Here is a 24620-nt window from a genome sequence, read left to right as displayed (position 1 = left end):
GTCCAGAATTCAATTCAAATACATTCCCATATAGAAAAAGAACTTCACAAAGCTTGGTGATTGGAAGTGAAAACATCCTAACTATGAATAGACAGAATAGTTAGCACAGAACCAGCTTTGTGGCTGCCAAATGCTATCAGTCCGTGCACTTAAATGTTTTTTAAAAAGGAATATTCCAGCCCTATCCCAACCTCGTCTGTGAATATTTACTTTCTACCACAAGCATGCAAGACTATTACCCTTATAGACCACTGAGATTGGGGAAATGAATCCTTCTTGGAGCTATCATATAAAAGTATGAATTCAGGATCTCAGTAATTTGCACCTGTAAGAGGCTTCTGATCTGAAGCAATCTTGGATTTCTAATTAGGTTGTATGACCAATGAATCGAGTGGCCTGAAATAGAAAGCCCTTTCCAAGCCCCAGGTCCAAAACTCCAAACAGAACAAAATCAGCAGGTTGTACAAATACAAGGTGACTGATAGCCTGGGCATCACATGCCAGATTGCAAGGGTGTTGGCTACAAATTAGATCACCCTTGTTTAATATTCCAGGGGAGGTACAACCTTCTAAGAATGTTCAGATACCACAAATAAAGTCAAATCCAAACAACACAACATTCCTTCCCATTCCAAGGTTACACAACAAACAGAAAGCTTGGGAAAGTGTTCTGAGCCCACCACTTTTCAGTGGTGCCACAAGTTAATGATTTAATCAAAGTACACAAAATCCCCAATTTACCTGTCTCACAGAATTTAAAAGATACTTAAAAGGGACCATTGTTTATGATGAATAAGTTTAGCCACAGGTTAAACTACTCATTTACAACTATCAGCTAAATCTCAAACCCTACACACAAGCAAATAGGCACAAAAAAATATAAAATTAATGCTATGGATGGAGGGAATAAAAACTGAGAAAGAAAAATAATTAACATTTTCCCAATTTGTGGGACGGCACAGTGGCTTAGTGGTTAGCACTGCTGTCTCACAGCACCAAGGACCCCGAATCGATTCCCGCCTCGGGTGACTGTCTGTGTGGAGTTTGCACATTCTCCCCGTGTCTGTATGAGTTTCCTCTGGGTGCTCTGGTTTCCTCCTGCAATCCAAAGATGTGCAGGTCAGGTGAATTGGCCATGCTAAACCGCCAAGTCAGGGGTAGGGGAATGGGTCTGGGTGGGTTAATCTTCGGAGAGTCAGTGTTAGGCCAAAGAGTCTGTTTTCATACTGTAGGGAATCTAATCTAATTACACTTGAAGATACAAATAATTAGTGTTTGGTAATGACCTTTTTTAAAATATTACTTTGTTTTATATTGTGAATTAAGTTGTAAAAGATTGTTTTGAAACTATGGAAAGAATTGCTGTACTTTTGAGAACAAGTTACTGGAACTCATTGCAAATTGTGCTTACACTGTCGCTTTAGAAGCTGTGGGTGAGGGTAAAATAAGTGTGCGAGCATGTGTTCATGTATGTACACAGAGCAAGATTTGGCCAGAAGAGTGGTAATTAGTTTGTGCAATTGTGACCAGTGTGGATGCCAGAGGGCAGCAGCCAGATTGGCTTCTGGGCAGATGAACAGCTTAGATGTTTATAATAGAGGGCAAGAAGGTTTCAGACAGTTGGAAGAGCAGATTCAGACTCCATCTCTGTGCTGTAAACTTTAGTGAATCTTTAAGCAATTATTTTCTTCCACCAATAGATGTGACCTGTACCCTTTAGCTGGTAACTAAAGAGATTTTGAAATTAGTGTACCAATCACCCTGTGCCTCCTAAGAAGAAGTGAAAGGACCTAAGGACGAGTGAAAAACAGAAGGGCTTGGGGCTATGAAAGGAACATCTCATCAAGCCCTGTAGGCTGGCGCTAATTAATTATGCTTCCCCAATTTTCTTTCCCTTCATCCTTTGTTTTGTTTGTTAGCGCAGTGGTTTAAAAGAGGGTTAAGAGTATTGGTTAATGGTTCACAGTTGTTTACCTGTGGCTAGAACTTATTTATTTGGGCTAAAAGTGCTTCTTAACTACATTTTATTTATTTTCTAGTCAAATCAATCTGCTCAGACATGATTACCCTTCAGCAGAGCTGGTGGGATTTGAATGCTGGCCTCCTGTTCCAAAAGGAAGGACACTGCACTGCACCACAAGAATCCCATGTTGTTTTTATTCAAGTAGTAACCATGGCATACATATTCATGACAATTGGCAATAGCATTATTGGGAAATAGACATCATTTCATTTATAAAAGAAGTAGGGTTATAGTCTCAACTGCATTGCCTGAAAGAACATTGGAAGCCAATTCAATAGTAGCTTTTAAAAAAGCATATTTGATACATGCTCAGAAACAAAATTATTCTCGGACTATCAGAGAAGAAAGGCAAGTGGGATGAACAGGATAGCTCTTAGTGAGCTGGCGGAGACATGATGGATCAAAGTAACTTATAATGCTAAGATGACATCCTTTTGGGTCAAGATGTAACATAATAATATTTTAATCATTCCAAAGCTTATTATACAGAATAAAATTAATGATAGCCATTAGTATAAATTATCACTTGCAGGTTGACCAATGACTTAAGAAGTCAGCGTTTGCAGTATGCAGTTGAAAACCACTAGCTCCCTGTTCCAACGTTTCCCCAAGTGGTCCTACTGCTGATACACATTTCAAAAAGTCAGAATTTGAGGTACAAGAGTTTAAAACCTACAGCTCCGCCTCACGCCATCTGACTGCCAATGTACATCGATCACCATACATCTCCACCTTACCAGTCTCCGGGTTAATTGACTTCTAATCAAGGAACAATTAGCTTGAACTAACAGGTCACTGAATTGGTTTTGTAGATCTAATGCTACCTGGATTAGGAGTCAGTGGCATTCAACTAATATCAAAGCTCACCATAAAGATCAAAGTACAACAAAACTCAAAGAGTTGCTTGCTCTCCAAACTTAGTCATAAAAATTGCAATTCCCAGAGATCTCTCACGTCAACATTGGATATTCTCTGGAGTTAGACACTTCAAAAGGTTATGAAAAAAAACTTGAAAATAATTACTAATAAATTCAAACAGCCAAACCTGCCTTCTCCTGACTGAACAACACAAGAACATAATAGAATAAAAAGGTTGTCAACTTTGTCAAAGGTTCCAGGAATTAGGATTATTCTCCTGGACACTGCTATTGACATTTAGGAGAAAATTCACAATGGCATTTAAAGTGTGTAGCGTAATTAAAGGAATATTTAATGCATTGCAAAAAAACTGTTGGAAACTTGTCCTAATGCCACTGGTGAGTTGGGTGACAAAACTGCTAATGAATGACAGTGCTCTGCTGTTCCGAGTGCTTGAATTGATTCAGTAACCCAGACACTGAAATAAGCAAAAAACCAGAAGAACTGCAGATAATGTAAATCAGAAACAAAAACAGAGATTGCTGAAATAAACACTTGCGCTCAGCCAATTTAAACTTCCTGCAAGTAAAGAGGGAAGGCAGATTTTTGAGAGAATTTTGTAACTCTGAGATAAACACTCCAGCAGAGTGGACGGAACTGCAGAGCAACAGCTTCTCCATGGGGAGCGAATGAGGTATTTTTCTCAAGACACCATTGTGCAGAAACTTTAGTGTATAATTTCCACCATCAAGAAAACATGCATGTGACTGGTCAAATATTAACAAGCCATGCCTGATAAAGGCAATACTTATGTCAAAAAAAGTGAAGTGAAGTGTGGGGAGTAAGGAGAGAAGTAGAGGACTAAATCAAAATAGAGTTGGAGGGGGAAATACAGCACCCCATTCCCCGTGGAACCCACCTCTTCCTAAAGGCATCGAGAGCATCGGTATACACCTTGTACTCCCTCTCCAATGACACATAGCCGAATCAGGTATTATCATAGAATCCTACAAAATAGAAGCAGGCCATTCAGCCCATCAAGTCCACACTGATCCTCCGAAGAGCATCCCACCCAGACCCAGCCCCAACTCTAACCCTGTAACCGCACATTCCTCATGGTCAATCCACATAATCTGCACAACTTGGACTGAGGGAGGAAACCGGATCACCTGGAGGAAACCCACGCAGACACTGGGAGAATGTGCAAATCCCAAACGGTTGCCCAAGACTGGAATTGAACCTGGGTCCCTGGAACTGAGAGGCAGCAATGCTAGCCACTGCGCCACCATGCCACCCCTGTGGAGAAATGCAAGGACAGTTGTGTGGCTCATTGGTAAGTAAACCATTTAATGCAATATTGAACAAGACAAACCATTTCAATTGTGCAACAGCCACAGCTCGTCTGGTATTCGTCTCACTTCTGAGTTGAAATTCAAGTGAGGTTTTAAATTCATAAGGGAGTGGGGGCTTCATAAAGCAAAAGGGATATGGCAGCATTACAGAGGAACTATTTTAATTATGATACCCAAGTGAGATAGAACGGGACAAAGCATACAAGCATAAAAACAGGGTTAAAGGCAGAATTAAAGTTAACAACAAACTGAATGTGTTTTTGTGTAAATGTATGATGTATTGGACAAATACAAATGAATTAACAACACGAATAGAGGTAAATGGGTATGATCTTACAGCCATTTTGAGTTCAAGGAGATCGCAGTTGGAAACTGAGGGTTTGCGTGAGTATTTGAAAGAAAAACAGGAATGGAAGGGTGGTGAGGTAGCGTTGTAAGTACAAGTTGGAATACATACAATAGCAAGAAATCATTTAACATTGGATGGTATAGTGAAATAACAAGAGGAAATTCAAAATTGTTGGGAGGCGATGGTCCCCAACAGTCACTGATTTGTAGAAAATAAATAAGATAATGAGGGCATATGAAAAAGACAGTACATTAAACATGGGTGATTTTAATCTTCATGTAGATTTGGAAAATCAAATTAGTAAAGGTAACCACAGGGAAAAACTCACAGAAGGTTTTCCTAGAACAATATCAGAGAATACTGAAGAAACTCAGCAGGTCTGACAGCATCTGTACTGAGAGAATCAGAGTCAACTGTTCTGAAGACGACACATACTGGGCTCAAGTTACTAACTCTTTTGTTCTTTCTCTCTTTCTTCTCACAGATGTTGCCAGACCTGTGAGTTTCTCCAGCATACTCTGTTCATGTTTCAAATTTCCAGCATCTGCAGTATTTTACTTTTATTCCAGAACCATATATTGTATGCACACCCAAGGATTGGGCTAGTCCGGATCTGGTAATGTGTAATTCAGACAGATTTAACAAATGATCTTGGAGTAAAAGATCCCCTATGAAACAGTCAGGTAGAATTAAGCATTCAACTTGAGAGAGAGCGAGAGCGCGAGAGCGAGAGCGCGCCTTGGGGTCAGAAACAGCTGCGCTGAACCTCAATAGGGTAATGACATTCTGAGATGAGTGTATCAGCTGGAGGAGACTGGAAAAGGAATTTAGATGGTTTAGAAACAATGAATGATGTTTAGGAAATTAGTTAAATGACTCACATTGAGGAAGGAGGATTTGTGGAAGAGAATAAAATTGGCCACAATTAAAACAAGTTAAAGATAGTATAGGGTTTTTTTTGGGTCAGTTTAATAATGTTGGCAAAGTTGAATGGTAAGCCAGAGGATTAAGAAAGTTTTAAAAGCCAAAAGGTGAAAAGAATAGTGAAGGGAGGAAAATAAACTATGAGGGCAGACAAGAAGTAATATCAAAACAGACAGCAAGAGCTTCTTATATATATGAAAAGGAAGACAAAAGTCAAATTGAACATCGATCTCAGAGAATGGGGCTGGGGAAGTAATAGTAGGGAATCAGGAAATGGCAGAGGAGTTGAATAAATACTTAAGTCTTCACTGCACAAAGGACACCAAATATGTTGAATAATACAAACACAGTAACTATTTCTAGAGAAAGAGTACTAAGGAAACTAATGGGATTAAGGCTAATAGGTCCCTGGTGGGCTGCATCCTAGCATTTTAAAAGGTGGTTGTGACAGGAATAGTGGATGCACTGAATGTAACTCCCAAGAGTGTTTAGATTCTGGAGAACTACCCATATTCAAAAAAGGGTAGGACACAAAAACAAGTAACTGTAGACCATTAGCTTAACATCTGTCACTTGGAAAACATTTGAGTTCATTCTAAAGGATGCAATAAGAGCATTTAGAAATATTTAACGTAACAAGTTTTGAGAAGATTTGTAGCTCAGTTTGAGGTTCAGGATATAGGTTTGATCACTGAGCTGGAAGGTTTGTTTTCAGATATTTCATCACTATATTAGGTAACATCATCAGTAAGCCTCCAGATGAAGCACTGGTGGCATGGCCCACTTTCTATTTATGTGTTTAGGTTTCCTTGGGTTGTTGATGTCATTTTGTGTGGTGATGTCATTTCCTGTGGTGACATCATGTCTTGTTCTTTTTCTCAGGGTGTGGTAAATGGGATCCAAGTCAATGTGTCAATCCAACACCCCCCCCTCAAGAAAAAGAACAGGAAATAACATCACCAACCTAAGGAAACCTAAACACATAAATAGAAAGGGGGTCATGCCACCAGTGCTTCAACCGGAGGCTTACTGATGATGTTACCTAGTACGGTGACAAAATGTCTGAAAACGAACCTTCCAGCTCAGTGATCAAACCTATATCCAAAATATTTTAACATGTTCAAGCAGAGAAGCAGAGTCAACATGATAGAGGGAGACATACCGCACAAATTTATAAGAATTCGTTGAGAATGTGACAAGCAGGATAGATAAAGGGGAACCAGTTGAACACAGTACAAGAAAACATTAGCATGTATAGAGAAATGGCTAACTAATAGAAGACAGAGTTAGGATTAAAGGGATATTTTCAGAATAGTAACTTGTAACTAGAAGTGCCACAAGGATCAATGCTAGAACCACAATTCCTTACAAGGTATATTAATGACCTTGAGTGACAGAAGTGAATGTATGATTGTCAAATTTTCAGATGACAATAATACGTGGGAAGTCAGTAGTGAGGATGATACAGTCTACAGAGGGATATATACAGGTTGAGTGAAAACTTGGCAGAGAAATATAATGTAGGAAAATGTGAGGTTATGCACTCTGGCAGGAAGAATAGAAGGGTTATACTGGAAACATGGACTTCTCCACCTCCTGATGCTGCCCTGGTGCTTGCAGCACTCTTCCAGCCTCCTGCTTGTCTACTTAGAAAGAATAGAAGAGCTGAATGTTATTTATATGGGTAAAGGCTGTAAAAAGATACCGCGCAAGGAGATTCAGGGGGTCACCTTACAGAAGTCACATAAAGCTAGCATCCAGTTATTGAGAGAAATTAGAGACAGAAGGTCACTGATGGTAGATCTAGGAATATGTCCAGCCAGAGTTGGTAACCCTACATCAAAAGAAATGCTCCAACTCAACAGCACTTTCCAGAATGACTGCACTTTTGTATAGCCCACAATACATATTAAGTTGTAGAAATTAGCTTATTCATGCTGTTTGGAGACAACCAAATCTAAAAGGCAGGATTTCATGAATTAGAATAATGTCATTTCATCAGGTTTGAAACCAGAAAACATTACCTGCCTGAAACATTACATTAAACCCAATCACAAACATCAGATGAAACTGGTTTGATTTGACAGTTCCAGTGACAAAAACAAAATCACCCCACAACCCAAAGTGGATCACAACTTAATAAAATTGACCACCTTCAGGCAGGCCATAACAGCCGCTGGCACAGTCACTAATGCTTAGTGACAGTAGTCTTGCTTCAGAAGATTGCAGGCTCAAGTTCCATTCCAGAGGTTCAAACACATTAAACATGTGGACACACAATTGCTGGAATAGAGGGATTGTTGCATTGTCAAAGCTGAACCCAAACCACTTCTGCCCTCTTAGGTGGAGGCAGAAGATCCATTTTACTATTTCAAAGAACAAGAACATTTGCTCATGTCCAAGATAATATTAAAATAATTAACAAATAAAAGATCTGGCCATTACATCATTGCTGTTTGTGGGAGCTTGTTTCTCATAAACTGACTACCATATTTCCTATATTACTGTCATGATACTTAAAAGTATATCATTAGCCATAAATGATGGTCCACAACATCTCGTGATTGTTAGAGATGTTGGCCAGAGGATAAATAGCAGCCAGAACTTTGTGAAAGCATCTTTTTGAAAATAGTGGCCATAGGATCTTAAGCATACACAGAGAGCAATGTCTCTTCCAAGAACATCACCTCTGGTAGTGCTACATATTGCACTCAAGTCCATATCACCTGATCAAATCACTGCAGTGTGATCTGATCCCACAGCCTTGATGATATTTACAGGGAAGAGTACTCGCAAATGAGCCACAGCTGACAGCTTCAGCCTATTACTGTTGAAGGAGCAGTCTAGTTAAAACTCCTAGTTTTAATGAATAAGCAATTGGTTCTCTACAGCACACAGCAAGATGAACCCCAAAGCAAATAATACAACAACTCAGTTTGTGGAGATAGCTCTTTCTAGACAGGATAGAAACAGGCCAAGCAAAAGGCCCTTAAAAGAAGAAACAGAGTATCTTATTCAGATAACACAGAAACTAATTGTTCCCCAGCAGTTAATTATGTCTTCAGTTGGCTCAGTACTTGATTGGTCATCTTCGAGTGAGGAGAATAAAATGCAGTTACCAGAACAACCACAGATTGTAAGGGATCATATTAATTCTTACTTTCGAAATTAGAAAGAAAACCATATCGTACAGTCATTCAGTCTCAGCAGGAGCTCTGGAGAAATGTTAAATTTATGCCACAAAGAATAGTTGAGGGATATATCTAATTTTGTCTATGCTAAAGCCCATGATCTTATAAAAAAAAACATTCTGTGGGACTAACAGTGTAGATGCTGAGAGGACGTTTCTCTTCTTGATAAATCATGTGTTGGGACACAGTTTAAATACAAAGGGCTTTCCATTTAAAGAGATTAGAAGGAACTTATTCTTAGAGGGTTGTTAATGTTTGGAGGCCTCTTTGCCAAAGAGTAATTGAGGCAAGCCATTGAATCTATTCAAGGCCAAGTTAGACAGATTTTTGATACACAGAGTCGAAGTGGCTGTAAATCCCACTTCACAGCCAATCAGATCAGCCATGACTTCATAACATTGGAGCAAACTCAAGGACCCAAACTTACTCCCATTTTTTATGCTCTTAATGGGAGAAAGGCACATGTGCAAAGGCACTTCACAGGAACTCTCAGAGCCACACAAGGTGATAATAGAACCGTGACCAAATGTTCAGTGAAGAGGTAATGTTTGACAATCATCTTGAGGACGTATGGGGAGAGAGACAGACAGACATAGACGAGGGGAGGGAGAAAGAGGTTTTCAGAGAAGATTCCTGAGGGTATGTGATATCAACTGTCTAATGAGGATGAGGTCAGAACTGGAGGAGCACAGAAATCTTGGGACAGTTGTCAGATTGGAAGATTCTAGATTAGAGTAGTGCTGGAAAAGCACAGCAGTTCAGGCTTCCTGATGAAGGGCTTTTGCCCAAAATGTCGATTTTCCTGCTCCTCAGATGCTGCCTGAACTGCTGTGCTTTTCCAGCACCACTCTAATCTAGAATCTGGTTTCCAGCATCTGCAGTCATTGTTTTTAACCCTGTCAGATTGGAAGAGATTAACGACAGGGATGAGCAAATCGAATAAGATATGTAGAACAGGTGAGAAAATACATGTGGAAGGAGGTGCACATGAAATATAAAAACTGGCAGAGCCCTATTGGACTAAATGGTGTGTTTTGGTGCTGGATGTCATATGTTAAGATAAAGCAACATAAACTCAAACAGTTCATTACACAACAATCCATCCTGCTAACCTACAAACTACAGTGAAGGAGATTTTACTGAGGGAGTATACACAGGGTACTCTGTTTCAGCCTTTCTTCTCACTGCTTTCATGTTCACCAACTGGAGAGACTCTGCAGAGTAGGAGAGAAAATTCACCCAGCTGGCCTCCCACACTGCTTTGTTCCAGAATTCTTCTGGCACCATTTCAGTTTGAAGTTGGTCAGCCAGCTCCCATCATTTACACTACTTAATCAACCTCCCTTGTTCCAGTGCCAGGTTTATAACTCCTTGTAAGTAAAACAAAACTGAGTCTCCATCCTATTAGTGGGGCAAGGGAGCCAGACTAAGCACTGTGAAGATTAAAAACTTGCCTCACAGGATAAAACGTTAATTTCACCTACAACGGAAATGCAACACTATATGTTAAAACTCCAGCTTCAAATTAAAAATCACCAAGTAAGGAAGCCCTGTGTGAACTGCAATAATTATATCCTTTAATAAAGCTACTGCACTGCATAATTACTGTAACATATCTGCACAATTAAAGACGTATGAAGTCGACTGGCTCTGTTGGAAGGTGCATTGCTCAGAGTGGTCCTCCAAGATGTGTTGGACTGTTAATGGAAGGGAGCAAGAGTTACTGGTGGCAAGATTAAAGAGCAGGTTTGAGACAGAGAGAGGACAGCAGCAACAGATGTATGAGCAGTCTGCAAACTCTCCAAGCCCCACACATTCCTGACTTGGAACTATGCCACCATTCCTTCACTGTCACTGTGTCAAATTCCTGGGATTTTTTCCCTAACGTTTGTGGGTTTCCCTATACTGTATAGGGAGCAGCAGTTCACAATGATAGCTTGTCACCATCTTAAAAGGGCAGTTAGGGATGGGCAAAAACTAGCCTGATGAGCAACAGCTTTATCCTGTGAAAGAATAAAAGAAGACTTCCATTCATAAAAACAGAGACTTCCATTCATGCCTTGCACACCCTCAGATATCCCAAAAGTACTTTACAACAAATAAAACAAAGAAACATAGATAAAAACAAACGCTCAACTAATCTATTCCCATTTTCCAGCATTTCTCTATAGCCTTGTGCATCCTGTCACTGGTGTCCTAACGACCTGTCCATGCAATGACCATCTCCAGTAAGAGGCATTTTAACGACCACTCCTTGATATTTAAATTGCATTACCATCACTGAATCCCCACTATCAACATTCTAGGGAATACCATGGACTCACCACATCAACACAGTGACTACAAGAGCAGGTCAGAGGCTTGGAATACTGCAGCAAGTAACTTAGCTTCTAACTCCACAAAGCCTGTCCACCATCTAAAAGGCACAAGTCAGGAGTGTGTTAGAATATTCCCCACTTGCTTGGATGTGTGCAGCTCCAACAAGTCAAAAAGCTTGAGACCATCCAAGACAAAGCAGCTCACTTGATTGGCACCATATCCACAAAATCCACTCCCTCCACCGCCAATGCTCATTAGCAGTAGTGTGTGCTATCTACAAGATGCACTGCAGATATTCACCAAAGATCCTGAGTCAGCACCTTCCAAAACAATAATCACTTACATCTAGAAGGACAAGGGCAGCAGCTACATGGGAACACCACCACCTTCAAGTTCTTCTCCAAGCCACTCAACATCCAGAGTTGGAAAATATAACCCTGTTTCTTCACTGTTAGTGGGGTCAAAATTCTGGAATTCCCCCCCACAAGACATTGGTCAACCTACAGCATGTGGACTACAGCAGTTCAAGGTGGCAGCTCACCACCACATTCTCAAGGGCAACTAGGGATGGTCAATAAATGGGGGCCAGCCAGCGATGCCCATGTCTCATAAAAGTGAATAAATTATTTTAAAATCACACATGCTTAACCTGTGACCCCTGTTCTGGATTTGTCTGTCATTAGGAACATTATTGCTGTATTTACCCTGTCTGGTCCTGTTAGAATTTTGACGATTTCATGATATTTCCCAATTCTTCTGAAGTTAGTGGCAGAGAGTCCTATCCAATCCAATCTCTCCTCATTTACCAGTCCTACTATCCCAACAGTCTGGTAAACCTTTGTTCACTCCCTCCATTGCCAGAACATCATTTCTTAGATAAGGAGAACAAAACTGCACACAATATTCCACTTGGGGCCTCACCAAGACCCTACACAATTCAGCAAGACATCCTTATTTCCAAACTCAAATCTGCTAATTTTACAAGCAATTATTATTATTGTAATGTGTATGTGCACGTGCACAGTGGGGGGGGTGCCAAGTGACAGGAATTTCTACACTGCAAGTTCCCATAAATACCATTGTAACAAAATTCCCAACAAATGTCAGTTGGGAGGTTAACATTTGCCAGGAAAAAGATGTAGCATCACAGAATCCCTACAGTGCAGAAGGAGGTCATTCAGCCTAATGAGTCTGCACCAACCCTTTGAAGAACATCCCACCCTATCCCCATGACTACACATTTACCATAGTTAACCCATCTAGCCTGCACAGTATGGGGCAATTTAGCATGGCCAATTCACCGAAGTTACATTTCTTTACAACAAGGAAGTCCACACAGTCACCCAAGGCTAGAATCAAACCCAGGTCCATGAAAATGTTTATATTCACCTAAGGACAGATGGAACCTGAAAGACATACCATCTTCACACAGGTGAAAGACAGCACCTCAGAGAACAATTCAAGGTGTATGAAGTCGATTGGCTCTGTTGGGAGGTGCATAGTTCAGAGTGGTCCTCCAAGTTCCTCCCTCAGTACTGCAACAAGGTGTCAAGCTTCTAAGAGATTCTCAGGTCTCTGGGACTTGAACCGAAAACTTTCCGACTCAGAGGCAAAAGTGTAATCACTGAGACATAACAAACCACCTTTTCTTCGCAAGAAAAGATTTTATGTTTTTCTTGCTGAGAGACACTCACTGCCACTGCCTCTCAAGTTCTTTTTCTGCAGTGCAATGTGATAGCAGATTAAAATGGTCAATTATGATTACATGTATTACAAATATTACAGACTTAAACATAATCATTTTCTTCCTCACTGACAACTGGACAACAAGAGGAATTTAATTGTAGCTTACTGTGTTCAAAAGTCCCTCAAGGATTTCAAGGAAATAAAAACAAAAAAAATTTCTATTTATCTAGAATGTGTCATTTTCTACAAAACTTAAATGGAGGCAGAAAGTCAATATAGGAGAGGTAACGTGGCAATCTTAGTAGCCTACATGAAAAATGTTGTAATAGGTGTAGCCTTAGGATTGGTGTTTCTGTTGTGACTCAGAGCTATTGAGATTTAATCTTTCAGTCTCTATATAATCCTCCTCCCCCAGCAGTTCTTTCAAAAGAATGCACAGCTAAACCAACCATTGATTCAAAAGAATAGCACACACACACACACACACACACACACACACACACACACACACACACAGAGAGAGAACAGGAAAGCCCCAAATACAAGTTCATTCCAAGTACTCAGGTGAGGTAGGGCTGCCAACTGTTTTCCTGGAATCTCATCACATGACTTCCCATCACTACACTCTTGCCTTCGGTTGGCTGACAGATGTGTCCTTAAAAGGGAACCAGCTCCCCATGCCAACTAGAAAATAAACAGACCAGAGTATTGATTTTTAACTCGACAAATAGCCAACCTCTCCACTCATGCTATCATTTTCAGCACCAAACATTCAAATAAAAAATAAACTTTTTCCCCCCTCTTTCTAAGGCTCCTAGGTTCCTCACAGCAGTGTCTGGAAATGAATTTATAAGAATAGTACACAGCAGGAAATTCCAGGTTTAGCAAGGCTAGTTCTGGTGGTATGGACCCATAATCTTTATCAAGTACACATAAATGGCTTCTCTCTGGGTCAGAATGTTTGCGACCTGCAGAGTCCTGTGGTTGTTCGAGCTAGTGGCAAAGCTCAGGGTTAGTACTTGAAGTTGGAAGGCAAGGAAACCAGCCTGAAATGAAGCAATCATCTCCCTTCTTTCAACACCAGCTTTCACCCAAATATAAGTAGCTTCAGGGATACTGTTGCAAACATAATATCAAGTTATTTAGCAGAAACAGGGAGCAACTTGTCCTTCAAAATTGTCTTTCCATGTAGAAGCAATTAGCTATTGCATAGCTGTGCCCTGTTGATCAGACTAGCTTGTCTCTTTCACGGTGATTATTTCCCAAGCTTTCACCTTGTAGTGCTGGCAGAGTTCCAACAGCTTCATCCCTGTTTGCCAAGATTCATTTTATCAACACTGCTGTATCTCAAATTTAAAAACTCGAATGTTTTTGACCTACCCAAATTTCTCCCTCCTCTTTGCATCGAGTGTTGCAATGAATACCCAGTCTCTAAATACATGCCCAAAACCCTAAAACTGGGCATTTCCTCATCTCAGCATTCCTGATGAAGGGCTTATGTCAGAAACATAGATTCTCCTGCTCCTTGGATGCTGCCTGACCTGCTGTGCTTTTCCAGCAACACATTCTCTACTCTGACTCTCCAGCATTTGCAGTCCTCACTTTCTCTCAATTCCTCACCTAATTTACCAACTCCTAAACCCCACTCATCATGGCATTCATCCATTGTACATAGAACACAGAACAATACAGCACAGAACAGGCCCTTCATGTTGCGCCGACCTGTGAACTAATCTAAGCCCAATCCCTACACTATCCCATTGTCATCCATGCGCGTATCCAAGGACTGTTGCAATGCCCCTAGTGTGACTGAGTTAATGACATTGGCAAACAGGGCATTCCATGCCCTTACCACTCTCTGAGTAAAGAACCTGCCTCTGACATCTGTCTTAAATCTATCACCCCCTCAATGTGTATCTATGCCCCCTTGTCCAAGCTGACATCATCAACCTGGGAAAAAGACTTTCACTGTCTACCCTATCTAATCCTTTGATCATCTTGTATGCCTCTATTAAATCCCCTCTTAGCTTTCTTCTCTCCAATGAGAACAGACCCAAGTCCCTCAGCTTTTCCTTATAATACAAATACATGCATTTCAAATACAAATCAATTCCTCACATGACCTGACTTTTTGGCATTAGCTACAGATCACTTACTATTGCTATAAGGTCTTATTCTGTTCAAACTGGATGTCTTGTTCCTTTTCGTTACAACATCCTGGGGATTACCAATGACTAGAAAGTCAACTAGACTCACCAAAATAAATAAATAGAGTGGCTACAGGGTAGGTCGGAGGTAGGAAAACTGTGGTGAGTAACTCATCCCCTGACTCTTCAAAGTCTGTCCACCATCTACAAGACAAGTCAGGAGGGCGATGGAATACTCCCCACTTGTCTGGATTGCTGCACCTCCAACTACACACAAGAAGCTTGACACTATCCAAGACCAAATGACACAGGACCAGAATTAGGCCATTTAGCCAATTGAATCTGATTTGCCAATTGATCACAACTTATATGTTTCTCCTGTCTTCTCCACATAACTCTTGATCACCTTACTAATCAAGAACCTAACTTTGTTTTAGACACACTCAGTGTATGGATTGCAGCAGTTCAAGACGACAGCTCACCACCACCTTCAAGGGCAACCAGGGATGGGCAATAAATGCTGGCCCAGCCAGCAATGCCCACGAATACATAAAAGAATTAGAACAATAACGACACTTCAAAAAGTAATTCATTGACTGTGAAGCACTTGGGAATGACAAGGATCTTCCCGATGATTAGGGAGTACAGAACCAGGGGTCACGGTTTAAGGATATAGGCTTGGCCATTTAGGACTGAGATGAGGAGAAATTTCTTCATCAACAGTTTTGTTTTTTTCCCATTCAGTGAGGATCAAATTCTTACTTGTGGAAATAATTCATTCACAATACTGCCCAATTCTCGGTCCTTCAGCCCTATCGAATAATCAATGCCATTCATGCTAAGTCAGTCTGATAATAGATCCATGCCCAATGTAGACCTGGCGTCCATTCATTACTGAACATTTTGAGCATGGATCTATTGTCAAGCTCACTTTGCATGAATGGCATTGATTATTCTATTGGGCTAAAGGACAGAGAATTTTAATAACTGTTCATGGATTGAGAGATGCAATAATTCTGTGTGGAATAAACTATTAAAAGGGACAAGGACAAATTTATAAGGAATTGAAAGTAATTAGCCAAGTCTAGGAAAAGAAGTTGAAGTTACATGAAGAAAACTGTTTTAACAATTGTTTGATAAATGGCTGCTTTATGCCACAAGAACAACTGACTGCCCTGCAGAAGAATTTAAGGAGTTAATTAGAAGAAAGCTGTGTCTTCAAAAAGACAGTCAATGCCAAAATGTAAAAAGAAACAAGGTAGCTACTTCTGATAGGTTGGCAAGCTGCAGACTTGCAATATTTTGGATGAAAGAATTTAAAGGATCATCAATAATGTCACACCTCAAACTTGAAGGATGGAAAATTGTGTAAGAATTCAACTGCAGGATTCCTTGGGAACAGAACTTCAGAGAACAACACTGCTCATCAATCAGACCCTGGACACATTGAGATACAGACACTATTGGTTGGAATCATAGCGAAATGCCACCATTAAATAGGGTAGTGGCCAAGTTGAATTGTGAAACTTAATCTGTTTACTGGAGATGTCTCATTTTGGCTGCTACATGCAATAAAATTTAAATAATTGTGTCAGTATTTGATTGTCTGTTAGATTTCTTAATAAGTAGCCAACTTAAAGATGGCTTGTGGTAATTTACACAAACACCTGCTATTTATTTTCAGCTCCTAATACCCCAGACTGCTACACAGTCTGTTCTGGAGGGAAAGGGGATTTTGCAGGGACCTCAACTTCAGCCAATCATGACTCAAACACAACTCACGGAGTACCTTCATCTAACTAACTATGGGGTTGGAAGGACCCCAAGATAACCAAGATTTTTCCCTGTCTGATTTCAATTCAGTTAGCTGGAGTAATTGCCACGGAGCTAATCAGGCCACTACCTAACCCTCCAATTTGTGTATGACTTTCTGTTAATTACTGTCCACACAAATTCTGAATTGCAATTACAGCAGCATGTGGTAGGTCCTCACTTCAATAACTCTAACTGCTTGAGAACAGAGGATGTATTTTACATTAGAAATAATTCTCTGGCAAACCTTTTCTGTAACACAATTTAAAGCAAAAACAAAAAGGTTGCACTTCCAAATCAGCTTTCATGATGAGGGAACATCCCATAGTGCTTTCCAGAGAGGGAATTAATTTTGAATTGTATTCATTGCTACTCGTAGGAAATTGTCAGCTCATCTGGGCAGAGAATGATTTCAAAACAACATTGTAATCATGACCAGATAAGTCTGTTAATAATACTGGTTGAGATTTTGATATTCATTACATCAAGTCACCATTGTGAGCAAACATGCTCAGGTTTAAGTAGACAATAGGTGCAGGAGTAACCCATTCTGCCCTTCGAGCCTGCACCACAGTAGCTGTTTGAAATAACAGAAAGAGGAGCCCTCTTGTGGTGCAGTGGTAGTGTCCCTACCCCTGGATCGAGGGGCCTGGGTTCAAGCCCCACCTGCCCCAGAGGTGTGTAATAGCGCCTCTGAACAGATTGATCATTAAAATAAGTTTAAAAAAAGAGGAAGACTAGACCATTCAGCCTTTAGAGTCTGTCTGGCCTTTCTATAAAATCATGGCTTATCTGTCCCAGGCCTCAACTCTTTTTTTTTGAGAATTGCTAGTTCCTTAATTCCCTAATATTTTAAAGTCCAACAAACTCCTCTCACTTTCACAAATATCTGGAGTAGAAAATTCCAGGCATTCGCAGACATCTCAACTAGAAAATGAATGCACCTTTATTCAGTAAAACCACGTCCCCTAATTGAAAAATCTCAACATCTACTTCTGTCAAGCCTACTTACAATCCTGTATGCTTCAATAAGATCAATAACGCTTTCCTCTAAATACTAATGAACACAGAATAAACCTGTTTAGCTGTTCTAGAATCAGTCTAGTGAATCTCCACCTCCAAAGCTACTATCCTTTTCAACATATAGAGATCAAAACTTCATATAGTAGTCCATGCTCGGTCTCACAATACCCTGTACAGTTGCAACATGACTTCACAACTTTTAAACTCCAACCTCCTAGTAAGACAATTCCATTTGCCTTAATTACTTGCTGCACTTGCATTGTTACATTTTACCATGCTTAATAGCTACAATACCATGTTCATACTTCATCTTTATATTAGAGTGACTTTTTAAATATTGACTCACTCTAACAACATTTATGTGGTGTGGGCAGCGCCAACTAGAAGAGCATTTACAACCCACCCCTAGTTGCCCAGAGGGCAGTTAAAAGTCAATCATATTGCTGGGGTCTGAAATCTCACTCACATGTAAAATAGGACCAAGTTATGATGGCAGATTTCCTTCCCTGAAGTTGGGTTTTTAATGACAATCCACAGTGGTTATGTGGGCACCATTAGACCAGCTTTTTATTCCAGGTTTTTCATTTTTGAATTCAAATTCCACCAGAAATGGGTGATTCAAACAGATGTTCCCAGAGTATTGGGCCGGGGTCCTGGATTGCAGTGACAGTACCATTACATCACTGCCTCTCCTTCAATGGTTTCACACAGACCATAAGATCCAGAAGCAGAATTAGCCATTCAACTCATCTAGTCTACTGCACCGTTTAGCATCATACACACGTGTAATTAATAATTTGAAAATGTTAAATGCACAAATCAGACAACCATTTCAGACATCAACACAAATGAACAGTTCATTTGACTTTTGTGACATTGGTTGAAGATTGAAGCTTGTCGAGAATTAGCCATTGCTTTTAGGAATGGACACTGGCATCTTTACATTCTCATTAGCAATGCAACAATCTCTTACGAAGTAAGCTGGTGTATCAGCCTCAATTACAGCCAACTCAATGCTATCAAGCAATCCGATGAGTTAAGGGACCCACATTGTTTGACACAGAGACAGGAGTGTTACACATAGTGACAGCTGAGACCCAATAATGAGTAAGGGGATAAAAGAAAATTAGCCAGGCTTCTTACTTGTATTTCTTTCTGCTGAGTCAGAAAGGCAATGGGTTCAAGTTCCATTCCATAGATTTCAACTCATAACGCAGAGTGGCATTTTAACGCTACATTGAGGGATTGTCCGACCAGAATGCTACCTTTCATGTGATACATTAAGTCATTAAGAGCAGGGAGTTCTCCAGTGTGCTGTTCAATGGGATGATGTGGTCATTATCACATTGCTTTCTTCAGGGGCCTGCTGTGCACTAATCTGTAGCTGCCTTTCCTACATTGCAACAGTGACTACACTTAATAAAAGTGTATCATTAACTGTACAGACAGTCCCCGGGTTGGGAATGGGTTCTGTTTGAGTTCCTTTGCAAGTTGATTTGTATGCAAGTTGGAACACAACATGGGACATCATAAATGGAGCTGTTCATTAATACAGGATCTTAAGTGTTTTTAAATCAGACATTCATAAATTAGAAACCCCCTGTAAAGTGTTGTGTGGCATCCTGAAGTTGTTAAAAAAAATTACAAATCACTCCATAATTCTGTTGCAAAAAGTGCGTTTCCTTGAAAATTGGCTGAAGACATTACTCTTGGAGGCAAATAGCTGATAACACACCGAAAACCAATTTGCTGATGCTCCGGAGGTGTATTAGTAGCTATAATCCATCATAAGTTATGAAACCTTGAGAGAAAAAGAGTGTGAAAGAAATCCCAAGAATACAAAGGGCCCTTTTAGCACAGTGCTAGTGTCTGAACCTCTAGACCAGAAGACCTGGCTTCACATCCCAGAGATGTGTCATAATGTGTCTGAACAGGTTAATTAAAATATCTATAAAAGTTGAGATAACAGAACATGCTGAGCAAGACCTGACTGGAATGTTCCTTTTCTTCAGGGTTACAGTAACAAAGGAGAGTAGAGTTGAGGACACAACAATGATCTTATTGAAGGTCAAAATTGGCTCGAAATGTCTACTCTTGCTCCTACATCCTATGTTCCAATGTAAAATGCTGTCTGAAGCCCATAGCACACTTCATGTTTTGGTGATATGACTAACAGCACGGTGACTCAGTGGTTAACACTGCTACCTCACAGCGCCAGGGACCCAGGTTTGATTCCAGCCTCAGGCAACTGTCTGTGTGGAGTTTGTACATTCTGCCCGTGCCTGCGTGGGTTTCCTCTGGGTGCTCCGGTTTCCTCACACAATCCAAAGAAGTGCAGCTAAGGTGAATTAGCTAAATTGCCAATAGCGTTCAGTGATGTATAGGTTAGGTATATTAGTCAGGGGTAAATATAGGGTAGGGGCAATGGGTCTTGGTGGGTTATTCTTTGGAGGGTCGGTGTGGGCTTGTTAAGCCAAAGAGCCTCTTTCCACAGTATAAGAATTCTATGAGCTGGAGCATGCGAGCATTCTAACCAAGTTTCCTGGGCACAGAATCAAAACCATGGCTTTATTCTCTGCTGCAATCTGACATCCACCAGTACCTACATATTCACAACATGTTTCTGCCTGTTGTACAACAATATGCCAGCAATGGATCAGCGGCAGCACAATGTCAGATGTTCACGCTGTCAAACATCATTCAGATCCCACGTACATAAGAAGACTAATATGTCAATGCAGTACTGAAGGAACACTGCATTGTCAAAAGCGACCTCATTCAGGTAAAAGTCAAACCAAAGTCCTCCTAGTTTTCACAGTTTATTTCAAAATAGTGCTTTGGGATAATTTGCAAGGAGGTGGCCGGACTCGGCTTCCTGCCCAATATTTATCCTTAAAACAGGCGACTGACTGTGTGGAGTTTGCACGTTCTCCCAGTGTCTGCGTGGGTTTCCTCCGGGTGCTCAGGTTTCCTCCCACAATCCAAAGATGTGCAGGTTAGGTGAATTGGCCATGCTAAATTGCCTGTAGTGTTAGGTAAGGGGTAAATGTAGGGGTATGGGTGGGTTGCGCTTCAGCGGGTCGGTGTGGACTTGTTGGGCCGAAGGGCTTGTTTCCACACTGTAATGTAATCTAAAACATTCAACAGCATTCCTGTTTATGGGATCTTACTGTGCATGCATTGGCTCCCAGGTTTTCCCTCGCACAGAACAGTGGCAACTTTTCAAGAAGTTCATCACCCTCAAGGCCAGGCAAGGCACTAATACATAAAATTCTTTGCCTGCCAAATTCCAGCAAAAGTTCTTAGTTGTAACTTGGAGGGTAATCTCACACCAGGATACGAATCTAGAGACAAATCATTCTCCACGACCATGTCCAAGACATCATCCATAACATACAAGGGCAGATGATTTTTTTTTGAAGTAGGCTGTTTGGATTGGAGTTGGCACATCACAAACTAAGCCCAGACTCATTGTCGAAGAGTGTGATGTAGGAGAAACACACAGGTCAAGCAGCATCCAAGGATCAAGAGAATCAACATTGAGCATAAGCCCTTCGTCAGCCCTTCCTGATGAAGGGCTTATTCTCGAAACATCAATTCTCCTGCTCCTCGGATGCTGCCTGACCGGCTGTGCTTTTCCAGCACCACACTCTTCGACTCTGATCTCCAGCATCTGCACTCCTCACTTTCTCCCAGACACATCGGCAATGAACACTTACTTTCCAGCATTTTTTCCTTCAAAATCTCTCAACAGATGTGAACTTTGAGTGCTACACTGTTAGTCTCCTTGTTAAAACCCTGGAAAAAAAGTTACACCTTGTTGAATTAAGTGTACCTGGCTGTTTCATGGCATAGCATATTAATTTCATAATTACTGCAAAAGAACCCTCACCTGACTCTATAAAATTAATTTTACACTTATAAAATTTTAATTTCTCTATTATATTTAACCTTCCACACATTTATAACATGATTTGAAGTTTATATTGATATTTTACTTCTAAATCCAATTAATTTGTCAGCTGTGGCTCAGTCTGTAACAAATGCACACTCAAGTCACAACATTGAGTGTTCAATTCTCACCAAAGACAGAAATACAAAAAACACAGTTGACAGCCAATGCTATATTAAGAAAACGCTGTACAGTCAGATCTTTGAGACAGATAGCAAACTGGAGCCCTCAACTGAGAACAAACTAAAATCCTCTATCAAAGATTTGTATAGCTGTTACACCCAAGGTCCAAGCCAATATTTCTCTCTCAATCAGTATCACAGAAACAAAAGTATCTGGTCATGATTTCTTTGCTGCTTGTGGGATTGTTTGCATGAAAATTGGCTCTCTCTTTTCCGACATGACAGTGACCACAAAAGGTCCAGTCAAAAGTTGGCTGTGAAGCATGTTGAGACATACAGCAGCCAAGAAAGGTGCTACATAAATGCAAGTGTCTCCATCTAAAATTTAAAGGTGAACATTTTTAACTTCCTGGCTTGTTATCTCAAAGTACCTCAATGTAGTTGGCTGTGTCCCACACTTGCTGACATCACTGTTATTGGCCCCAGATTAAAATGGATGATGGAAAAAGGAAAGTCCACACTATCTTTGAGCAGTTCACCTCAGGATCAGCAGCTTAGACGATAGCTTTACCGTTGACCACAAAATCTAGCCCAATCAAATCTGACAGTCCAAGGTCAGAATCACCAAAGCCATTAGCTTGAGAAGCCTACTAATTAGGAAAGCTAGTATTCTAAAGTTGCACAGTTGTGTACCTCATGCTATTGTCAAGAGAAGTTACAACACTTCCCACAATGGCGCTGCGAGTAAATACAGAATGTGGTTAATGAGCCATGTCAGCAAGAAGACATCAGATTTACTTCATGTGTCAATTAGTTGAGCTCAGTGAGGATGACTGTGCTACAACAGGCCACATGATCTCAAACATTTGTGTAGGAAAATGGGGGAATTCAATTAAAGGACTGACTCCCTAGATGCCTTCACTGATCTCTGCTGGTTCGCGTTCAGTTGTAATCATCCACGTGTAAATCAGCTAGGAATGCTCAGTGGGTCAGCAGCATAGTGGACAGGGAAACAGCATGAACAGATCAAGATGATAGTCGTTCATCAAAAAGTAGACAAGCTATTTCCAGCTTTTTATTTCAGGATTCCAGCAATCACAGTATTTTGCTTTTGTATTCATTTCCAAAGTTGGTCAGCATACTGATACACATCAGTGGAATATTCCTGAACTGATTGACCCCAGGCACCAACAACATTGATCTGCTAGGGTGAGGGGACTTAGTAAAATCAGTTATTTCCATTCATTGGTGTTTACAGGTTTTTCCCTTGTAATCCAAGTCAGAAGAATTTATTTTTCTCAATCAGCATTGAACTTCATTTTTAAAGGAACCATCAAAAACACCACGCTTCTTTTAAAAAATATAACATGCTATTTTTGTATATACTGTCCAATAACAATATCACTACAGGTGTCACAAGGGATGATCAAAAGTTTCTTGATTCTTAATCTAGCCAAGGGAAAACTTCTGGAGGTGGGTGGTCGGGTGAATAGCAAGAAAATTCAATGGCCGTTTTGAAAATTGCTTTTAAAAGTACTTTTTGGAGCAGGGGGTCAGGAGTGGGCAATAAGCCTGCTGCTTAGTCATAAGATTGGGATGTCGTGAAAATACAACAGTCCCCAGACAAAAGAAAATCAGCCCATAAAACAGCTCCAGGTTCAGTTTTGAAAGTAGGGTATGATCAATCGATCCACGCCCTCCTATAAATTACATAATTTTCCAAAACCTTACCACTGAACTACCTTGATTTTGTTTCCTGGAAGTTTAAGTCCAACACAGTCACTAAATGATTTATTTCTAAAACTGTTGTTAACTAAGATTGAAACCTTTAGAGAAAAACGAGCACGGCAAAATTTGAAAAATCAGCAATGCGCGCAGCCAGCATGAGTTTCTGCTAAAAGAAAACTCAAAGAAAAATAAACTAATTTTAAAAATCTGAATAAGTCGTTTCCCTGGTTAGAACTAAAGAGAAGTATAGGTTCAGTGTTTGAAGGGAGAGGAGAGTGATATACTTCCGGCGTCTTCAACGGCGAATGTTACAAAATGTAGCAAATCGAAGAAAAAGAAGCGGAAATCGAGATAGGGGTTTGCAACACTGTAACGAACGAGTTCCAATTGGCAACAATGTAATTGACGAGTTACAATGTAACTGAGGGGTTACAATTATCAACAATGTAACTGACGAGTTACAATGTAACTGATTGGGAAGAGCCCTTCAAGCATCGTGCCGCTTCCAGCTCACCTTGTCCAGGCAGTTGACTTTTTCAGTCGGGTAGACAATCTTTTTACATCTGGCGCAAGATGGATTCATTTTGGAAGCCGATTTTGTTTCCCTTGTTTGTCTCTCGATTTCTAGCTGCACGCAATTCGTTGTCTACAATCTCCGTAGAATATGTTCCGTCCTCCTTCCCCTTTCTGTTAAGCTCTTCTCGGATCTGACCAGGGAATAAACAGGAGGGGCCCGTGAGAGCGCGCTCGGAGAAAATCACACGTCCACCGAGGGAGACAGTGGGGGTGGGGGTTGTGTGTCAGCGCGCACGTTGATGAAGGCGTGCACGTCCCCAGAAGCCAAAAAGAGTAATTTGAAACCGGGACTTCTGTTCAGCACGAATGTATGTAATCATTAACCTCAATGAGGGCTTTAGTAATCGCTTGAAACAAGCGAGAGAGATAGAGTTGTACCTGGATTGTGTATGGCTTCTGGTTGAGGTACACAGCATATTTATTTATTTATTTAACTGCATTAAAGATCGTTGCCATGTTTGCAAGTACAAGTACAACAATGACATATACAAGGCTACACTGAATCATTTTAAAGGAAATTTAATCTGTTGGGGTGGGGAGTGGGGGAGAATTGAGAAG

The 24620-nt window shown here is 40.5% G+C and overlaps 1 protein-coding gene across 1 annotated transcript in view; it reads right to left on the bottom strand.

The window, feature by feature from the left end:
- Positions 1–24312, bottom strand: part of lasp1 (LIM and SH3 protein 1) — a 152795-nt gene extending 128483 nt beyond the window's left edge. The window contains exon 1 of the mRNA XM_043674841.1: positions 24001–24312. Coding sequence (XP_043530776.1) covers positions 24001–24069 — 69 coding nt within the window. The 5' untranslated portion in view covers positions 24070–24312. The remainder of the gene's footprint in view (positions 1–24000) is intronic.
- Between the last annotated feature and the right edge of the window lie 308 nt (positions 24313–24620).

This window comes from Chiloscyllium plagiosum, chromosome 33, assembly GCF_004010195.1.
Source record: "Chiloscyllium plagiosum isolate BGI_BamShark_2017 chromosome 33, ASM401019v2, whole genome shotgun sequence".
Classification (NCBI taxonomy): Eukaryota; Metazoa; Chordata; class Chondrichthyes; order Orectolobiformes; family Hemiscylliidae; genus Chiloscyllium; species Chiloscyllium plagiosum.
The sequence above is the reverse complement of the archived record's forward strand: the minus strand, read 5'-3'. Positions and strand labels throughout refer to the sequence as shown.